At 41.4% G+C, this 9,210-nt stretch overlaps 1 protein-coding gene across 1 annotated transcript; it reads left to right on the top strand.

The window, feature by feature from the left end:
• The first annotated feature begins 364 nt into the window (after positions 1 to 364).
• On the top strand, positions 365 to 8,546 carry LOC135483645 (ras-related protein Rap-1b-like). The gene is made up of 3 exons (XM_064764633.1): positions 365 to 650; positions 5,703 to 5,876; positions 7,942 to 8,546. Exons 1-3 carry the CDS (start codon positions 503 to 505, stop codon positions 8,277 to 8,279), a joined length of 660 nt encoding a protein of 219 aa, XP_064620703.1. The 5' UTR covers positions 365 to 502; the 3' UTR covers positions 8,280 to 8,546.
• Positions 8,547 to 9,210: the final 664 nt, after the last annotated feature.

Consider the following 9,210-nt stretch of genomic DNA (forward strand, 5'->3'; position numbering starts at 1 on the left):
AACAAACGACGTTGGCCTTTGATATTCGGCGTGTTATCTAGATTGGTTGCCCTTTGCCTAATTTCTTATGACACACTTTCATATACGCGTCAGCGAAAACAACACAACTCGAATAATGACAAGTAAGACACGTTGCTCATCCTCTCGAGTTCTGCAATGTGCCTTTACAACGTGAGAATGGGACGCTCCATGCATAGCGTATCAATATTGACAAGAACATGAAACACTGTGTCGATGATATAGCCGTCACACATGCGCGGAGGTTGTCTGAGAGCACGATGTTGTGGCGGTCGTGGCAGCCAGCGAATCAGGAAGGCGACAGAAAAGCACGCGGCTTCAGGGGTATATATTGAATTGATTCTATAGTAGCTTCATATGACAACCAGTAGCCGACGATAGCTAGCATAGCAACTGGAGCAATACGTTAGCAAGAGTTACATTCACGAATTCGCTTATTATACCGATCACAACTTTTGTCTTCTTTTCGGACAGCTTCCGTTTCATGATGTTGAAGGACTATTCTGTTGTGGTTTTAGGAGCCGGCGGAGTCGGGAAAACATCCATGGTCGTTCAGTTCATCCATGGATTTTTTACGCAAGAATATAATCCAACAATTGAAGATTGTTACAGACACCTCGTGCAGTTACCAGGTAGGTTGTTCTCTTCATTTTGGACTTTTCCCGATTTGGTCTTAAAACTGGGGTTCTTCAGCATTTCTTTCTGTTATGGGGCAGTTTCTGTGCGACAAGGGTTCTTGGTTTCGCGAGTTGGCCCCAAACCAGGGGTTCTACGGGTCCAAACGGATCTATTAGCACGTCTATTAGTGCTAATAGATTTAGATCTAGTGCTATACTGTACATGTATCCGTGTGTCCCAAACTAATAAGAAGGGTTCTATGTGCCCCAGGTTCTATGCGGCCCGGGTTCTATGTGTCCCCAATTGTGTGGGATGGGTAATTCCTGATATTACTTAAATTGGTAAGTTTCGGACGTTCTAGCCCTAACCTTAACCCCATGCCTTCCTCTGTAACCGGGGACGCGTATGGAACCCGGGACGCACATAGTCCGGGACTATATGCTTTTAGACTCGACGTAACCCGTAACACAAATAGAACCCCGGACGTATACGGATGACAACCTCAGTAACCGGTGTCATCCCATCCTCTTCTAACTCGTATTTAACCCGGCATGGTCATCGATAAATATGGGAGCTGAGCCACCATAGAGTCCAAACGACGTTCCTGATGTCAAAAGAAGTGGTTGCACTTAATGCTTCCTCCTTTTCCATCACATATTTGATGGGTGCAGATCATCCTTGTTTACGAGGGACAAGAAGCTAAAAAAGATCATCCTAAGACATGTAGTAAAGGGCAAACCTTATTCCAAGATCATACTGCTAAACCCGACACATATCTGTCATATTCGGAGTCATCAGTGGGGCCACCGAGTTCCTTGGATGAGATAAAAACAGTAGCTCAGACTTAAGCTGTCATCACATTGATAGCCTGTGGGTGCAAAAATATAAATTTAGCTTGTCCTGACATTTCGGTCTTCGACAAGAGACTAATCGTGTTCAGGTGTTTTACCTAAGTAGGGCTGAGGACATTCAGGTCATGTCCCTAAACTAAGTCACCCCATATAGCACCATGAGGCAATGGCTTAATAGGTTTCCTCCCGATGTATTTGTGCTTTTCATTATTTCGCCGGCCAAAACGGCGGTAAGAAGGACATCTCCACTCTCTCCGTCCTCAATCTTAAAGGTTAAGTTCTGGCGACACAATACAATGTGTAGGAGGAAAGCCAATACCTCTCTTTCTTAACTGTTTCTTATGTTGCCGCCGCTTGTCGTTAACCACTTGACTTTCTGACCGTATTGTCGGCCTAGTTTTTCTTGTGTTGCCGTCGCTGGTCGTCAACCACTTGACTTTCTGGCCATATCGTCGGCTTAATTGTTCTTGTGTTGCCGTCGCTGGTCGTCAACCACTTGACTTTCTGACCGTATTGTCGGCCTAGTTTTTCTTGTGTTGCCGTCGCTGGTCGTCAACCACTTGACTTTCTGGCCGTATCGTCGGCCTAATTGTTCTTGTGTTGCCGTCGCTGGTCGTCAACCACTTGACTTTCTGGCCGTATCGTCGGCTTAATTGTTCTTGTGTTGTCGCTGGTCGTCAACCACTTGACTTTCTGGCCATATCGTCGGCCTAATTGTTCTTGTGTTGCCGTCGCTTGTCGTTAACCACTTGACTTTCTGGCCGTATCGTCGGCCTAATTGTTCTTGTGTTGCCGTCGCTTGTCGTCAACCACTTGACTTTCTGGCCGTATCGTCGGCCTAATTGTTCTTGTGTTGCCGTCGCTGGTCGTCAACCACTTGACTGTCAGACCGTACTGAGCCTTGTTCTGGAACCTGCCGTTTTTTTGCTAAAGGCATATAATCCTTCTGTTTACTTCGATTCTGAGATACGGTCGTGAACTTTCAGGAACTTAACCACTCCTTTAAAAACACTAAAGAAACTAAGAACATGTATTCACAAGAAGCCATTAATCCCAGTATAGGCAGCAAAGAAAGTAACTGAAGTAGAGCAAACCTTCTCGAAGAGGAATAGGAAGATTTACATGTACTGACGAGTGAGAGTTAATGTTTGCCCATCCTATAAGGCGTTACTTAATTACTTTGATGACATTTATTTCTTGGAGCACTGGTTAAAAAATGCTTACCACCTGCTCGTTTTGGAATTGAAGACCAATAGGCGACACGAAGATAAATGAAATGATTGGGGATACCTTTTTACGTTAATCTACTTCGGCGTAATGCAAAGACAGAATTCTTCCGGTGCATGGGACGTTGCGAACTTCCCCAGTCCACACTGCTGATTGAATCATGTTATGTGACTTAGGTTTTTTTAAAGACGGGTATTTTCAGGGTATGATAACGAGTGCAACCAGTTGATTTTTCTAATTCATTTAAACACCGATTATTATTACGAAGTCCATGATTTAAACGTGGCCGATATTTTGTATTAATCCTGTTATAAGGTAAAATAATCAAATATAGTAGGCCTTCAGACCAAAAAGACTCATCTTTACATCATGCAATTCTGATTCCGGAGTTCTGGATTTCTGCGCACTTGAATCGAGTATTGATACTCGTATTGGATTCAACTGAGATCCTGTGTTATTTCTTGTTGAGAGCAACCAAAACACACCTTGTGTTTGCTCCATCAATTCGGCTCCATGGAGAGAGAATCTGTCCACATTTTTGTTGAATCTGCGGAATTACTGGCCCAAATTAATCATAATCCAGCGCGGAGATTACCTTTTGTTCTAAATTTGGCTACCGATTATTTGATTAGTTACTAAATCAGTCGATATCTCGACTATAAATAGATTCATTCATTAATAGAGTCCTCTCAAGCGCGTTGGTGACGTCGGCATCTTGTTTCACCAATATCGTTGATTGCACTCGGCATACAAATGCAGAGGGTGGATTCCTGTACGTCACAGTTTGCGATCACATCATCACATTCAGGAATTGCCTGATGTGATTCTCACGTCATCGGGATTTCGCCATCTGCGACAATCCTTTGTTTGCTGAAAGCTGCGGTATCCTTGACATTGTGTTGAGACCACCGGCTTTGATGACGCCTAATGGAAGAATATGGGTGTAATATTAAGGTTGGAGATTTCGTTGCCGTTTATGGTGAAAAAGGTTGAAAAGAACGAGGGTATTTTCTAGGAAATATTCATCATCAGTTCATTTTGACCTTTTTAGAAGGGCATTCTTTATAAAAAAAAGTCATCATACATTTATAATGGAATTACTGTACAATGTATTAGCTTATATCATGAATGATTACCCAAAGCAGAGACGCCTCTATACACAGAATGTTACCTTATTTTCGGGGCAAAATCAAATACATTGCGCAACTTGCGAGAAAGGTTATGACATTTTGCCGCAGCCACCGATAACCTGGCTCGGCGTTGGGACCAACGTAATTTGGCAATTCTCAGTCATTCATTAATGAAAGCAGCACCAAGCGGCATGAATACGGTTATTCAATCAAGCTTAGCTTCTTTTCGAACGCAACATGAAAGTGAAACGCTACTTTTTTTATAAGATTATGATGAAAAACGTGCTTTCATGCTAAAGTGTTCTAACACATTTAGTAAAACCTCGCAACAAATTCATGGCCATGCCCCATTTCTGGCGCGTGGTGTGGTTTATTGTTAGGGTGACTGAGTCACGCTGGAGTGCGCCTTTCGTGCTGCAGATGAACGAAATGTCAATAATTGACTGGATGAGGGTCGGATAACCGTAAAGACAGTAGTTACATTTATACCGGACGCTGTTTACAATCTTGCGCGTAACAAATAATGAATATTTTCATTATAATGATAATAGTGTGAAGAATGTCTGACTCAACGCATTACTAGTGTTTCTTTGCCAAATAATGCAAGTAATTTTTCGAAGTGAGTCAGGAGTTTTATGTCGACGTTTTGAGATTATGTCGGTGTCATGCTATATAGCAAGGTACGGACATCGCCCCTCTATCCTGTAGACAAGAGTATATAGGTTTTTCGGTATATTGAATTAAGCTGAGGCAAAGCGTCGCCATACCAACGCCTACTGTGTTATTAGAAATGTAGTTACATTTGTGCCAGCAGCACAAAATGTGATTAGACATTTTCCTGAAAAACTATACAATGTGTTTCCAGAGAAATCTGATAACTGCTGTATTCATTCTGACATTCAGCTAACCACATATTAAGGAGTTTCTACCAAGTGTCAAGTTTAATACACTTGTTGTGGGACGCCGATTGGGTTTTCTTATCAATAGCGAACCACCTCTGTATGCTGGACGAATTGATAGTCAGTTGTAATTTAATGGAACAGACTCGATGACTGTACGTTTCGGAGAAATCCAATTTTCATTCTTTTGGCATAATTCCTGCTAAATCGATCCTCCAATTACTTGGTGTGCATAACTAACTACTGGAGTGTACTCCCAACTCGTAGTGAAGATATCTTGACAGATGCCACGATATAACCGACATTATAATGACAATATTGATATAAGATAAGACCCCTTTAACGGTGGTTGATAACCCCAGGTTAAACTTCAGAAAGAATTATAAAGTGTACTAATGCGCGTGCATTTCGAATCAAAGCTTTTGTTAGGAAAAACGGAAATCTTACAGTAACTTGACTGCAGTTTACAAAGAAATTGATAAAAGGACACTAATTGACTGTCGAGTTTGGTCCTTCCTTGCGGACAAACTTTTGCGTTTGGATATATCGTTGTAAAAGCGCAGAACTGATCAGCTTAAACCTGAAACGATTTCCTCGTAAATCGCTGTGGGCCGTAACTGTCTGGGCGGCTAAACGAATCAGCCCCAATGACCTTTCCCAAGAGACGTATCCCCACAGAACTTCCAGGTTACGGCGCGCCACATATTTCCCGATTGCCCCGATATGTAAGGTCAACTTCGGGATTGGAGGTCACAACGGAAAAAAAACAGCATGTTATTAAATCCATGCACCAGTCCTGTACAACACTCTTAAAAAAGATTTTTGAGCTTTTTGAGCCTGATTGAACATCACTATCAGACTAAATTCTTGTTTTTGCAGATGGTACATCGAAAAACTTATCCTGCCCCCAATTGTACATCACTGTCATACTAAATTCTCCCACTTTCTTGTTTTTGCAGATGGTTACTACCACACAGTGGAGATTCTTGACACTGCTGGTACACATCAGTTCCCTGCCATGAGAGAGCTCAGTATCCGATCCGGCCATGCATTCGTCATTGTGTATTCCATTGAAAGTGAAGAATCCTTCCGGGAGGCAATGAAAATTGCTGATATGGTCAACAACATCAAAGGTAAGCATTGTCGCTTTACAGCAGTTACATACCAACACTAATGACGGTCATCACCAGAGGGGGTTAAAATGTTTTTCAACTGTATTTACTATAAAGGTCATTTTCCAAAGCAGACACACTATTCAAGCAAATATAGGACCGCCTCATCACACTCTACTTTATACTATAAACAAAAGTAAAGACAAGTTTCAGTGGACAAATGTTGACATATTCCACTCAGACTGGAAGATATAAGCTTATTCACATGTTTCACTTTTGAAAAATTACCTTATTTCACAGGGAAAGTTAACATATTTCGCAAATGAACATGGTTGACACGATTCACATAAGATGTTCCACGTGCAGGAAGCGCGTGGCCTAAACGTGTTGACTTGATTGTGGAGGCTGTCTGGAAATGTTTTGACTTTTTTATTATAAATTCCTTTATCATACATGTATATAGGGCATAAGTTGTTCAAATTAAATTACATTTTCGACCTTTAAAGCGTAGAGTACCGCATAAAAAGGATCGAGAGGTGTAACTTTATCTTATCAGCAATCTCGTCTTTAAGATGATAATAATGCAGTTAAATCATGCCAATTTAAAGATATTATGAAGTTGCTCGAGCTAACTGCATCCAGTCCTGAATACATGTATATAGATACAGCCACAAAGACCGCTCGTAAAATGGGATTGAATTTTAATAAGCTAACCTTATGTTGATCTATATATATACACTGTAACCTGATCGGGCCATTATGTTAAGGTCACCATCGCTAAATTGTGCGGCGATATTTAAATTTAAACTAATAACAATTCGGGGTGTGTGGATAAGCCAACTAAGTTGACAGCGGTATATTTGTACGTGTTATGATAAAAATGCTGCCTCTTGGTGTTATTTTTACATTGGATTTCAAAACAACAGTAAACAATTATTACCGTGGAGGTGGTTGTTTTGCTGTACTCATGGTAATATGGGAATGTTTTTGTCGTCTCCATAATAATAGCGAGCAGAATCATTCGAGAGAATTCTGATGGGTGGTAATAGAAAAGGGGGAAGCAGTGTGAAAAATCTGTCGATGTGCTTAAAAACACTTTTTTACTCAGTTTTCTTCCTCCATGGTCCAATCTACATAAACGCGCTGTCGTCTCTCGTCAAGAACACATCAGACTTGCTTCTACCAAAACATGACGATGAAATTAGTTAGCTGAAGCCCGCCAACCACAATAATAGTCAGACACCCACGTTGGAAAGGTCAAGTAATGATCCCAAACGAAATCCGTCCCTGACGAAATAGTCGCGCAGCCTTATTTTGTCGCCAAGAAATAAGTGGCTTATTTTCAATATTGTCATGGCGACGCGTGTGGCTTGATGATATTTCCCAGAAAATGAAATATTGTCTTACAGATTCGATTATGTCATTAACTGTTCCCTATACCTAATCAGTAAAGGAAGTAGTCAATATGGGAGGAGGTAGATAGATAACTCAGGTTGCGGGTGCGTTGTTGTGGGTTATTTTTCGCGACAGAAGCAAAAGATGCCCGCGCCAAGTGCAGGGTTTGCCAGAGTGCGTTTGCAGTGAATAGGGCCGTTTACGCTCCCCAACCGATCGCGACCGATCCGGATCGGTCTGATCCCCTCGTTCTCCAATACGTCTGATCCGGAAAATGTCACTTTGTTTTCATACGGTAAACAAACGTCTTTTCTTGCTTTGGACGTAGACAGCTTGATTTCTCCAAGCTTTGGATTACGAATTAGTGCGCATTATATTGTTATTTTGGAAATATCATTGAGGTAGACTGAATAATGTTGCAATGGCATGACCTATATGGTTCACTTTGATTACGCACCACGTGTATCTATTTATGACGTTCCGATCCCAAAACTACAACGGTTTTCTTTTGCACATGCGCGTGTTTTTCAAGAGTTTTTTGCGCATATAGAAGTTTCTTCTCTACAGACACTTCCTCGGAGTTTCTACTTTGCAGATCGTTTTCCCAGTATGACTTGTCTTATATGAATATGTACTATTTTCACATCAATTAGTCACTTGTCTTATGAATATTTCATTTGTGTCTTTACAGGTCGAGGCAAGGTACCAATGGTGCTCGTAGGAAACAAGTCAGACCTAAACCAGAACAGAGAGGTTGACATGGACCGGGCGCGGCAGTTATCGGTCGACTCGCTGGAGTGTGCTCACCTCGAAACAAGCGCAAAATACGGATTGAACATCAATTCATTGTTTACAGAACTTTTAAGCGCTGCCATGCATATTGTTTCAAAGGACCATATCGGTGCGACTATCAAAAAGGGTATTATTATTCCTAGGATGAGGAGCAAACTGAAACGCCTTGCATCGGACAGTGTTGTGCACGTGGCGACATCACCGCAAGCGCGTAACCAGAAGTGCACTATTCTGTAAGAAAAATGACTTCAAAAACAACTTTTGACTTCTAAATCGCTCACATTCCTAAGTGTCACCACTTTACACTATTGGACTAGACAACTGCTTTGGAAACTGAAAACTTTGCTGCCCAACAAAAACAACCAACGCGGATATTAACGTTCATTCTCAACCTCTCAATACTGCTGACATCAAAACTGTTAATGTGTAACAAAAAAGAAGATTTGAACAATTACAAGTCGTGCCATCTTTGGCGATTTTGAAGCTTTTGTCACTGTTGTTGATTGTGGCATGGGGGGGGGGGGGGCGGATTTCTTGATCAAAGTCATTCTTCTAATACCTTAATATCTAGCAGACTTTTGGGTCGTTTCTAAAATACACTCACACCAATGCAAATGAATGTGAGAGAGGGTATAAAAATATAAACCTTGTCACGATAGCGGATGTATCGTCCATTGTATAGTGTATAAGCATAATTGTGATAAGAAAGAAATCTTCCTCCATTTGCTTGTATAACAGAAGGTCTTTTTCATAATACTCTAGTTTCACCGCTCTAAGACCGTTTCCGAATATTCAAGTTAGGCTATACGTGGTCGTTCGATGCCATTCAGCATTTTCATTTTAGATAGATAATGGGTTTGCGACGCGGCCGGCTGACCGATTTGTCCGATTGGTCATGACGTCTTGGTTGGCTTGACATTTGTGTCGACTTTGTAGTAATTAATGAAGCGGTCTTATATCGGTGAGACTAGAGTATATAGCTGCCTGATACACGGACTCAAAATTTGAACCAGGCAGTGAGACTCGGATTCGGAAAAGCAAATATCATTCGATTGCGTTTAAAGAAACACTCGGCAAGAAACGTCCTGTTTGGTACTTTCCCAAACATCATTCGCAGTCGGGTCCCACGAGGTAGATTTATATCGCATTTATGCCCAAACTCTGTTAC

The sequence above is a fragment of the Lineus longissimus genome, chromosome 2 (assembly GCF_910592395.1).
Source record: "Lineus longissimus chromosome 2, tnLinLong1.2, whole genome shotgun sequence".
NCBI lineage: Eukaryota > Metazoa > Nemertea > Pilidiophora > Heteronemertea > Lineidae > Lineus > Lineus longissimus.

Excerpts from the sequence above, each read along its gene's own strand:
- LOC135483645 (XM_064764633.1), top strand. The coding sequence starts at position 503 with ATGATGTTGAAGGACTATTCTGTTGTGGTTTTAGGAGCCGGCGGAGTC. Across the intron at positions 651-5,702 it reads ACACCTCGTGCAGTTACCAG|ATGGTTACTACCACACAGTG; the intron begins GTAGGTTGTTCT and ends TTGTTTTTGCAG. Across the intron at positions 5,877-7,941 it reads TATGGTCAACAACATCAAAG|GTCGAGGCAAGGTACCAATG; the intron begins GTAAGCATTGTC and ends GTGTCTTTACAG.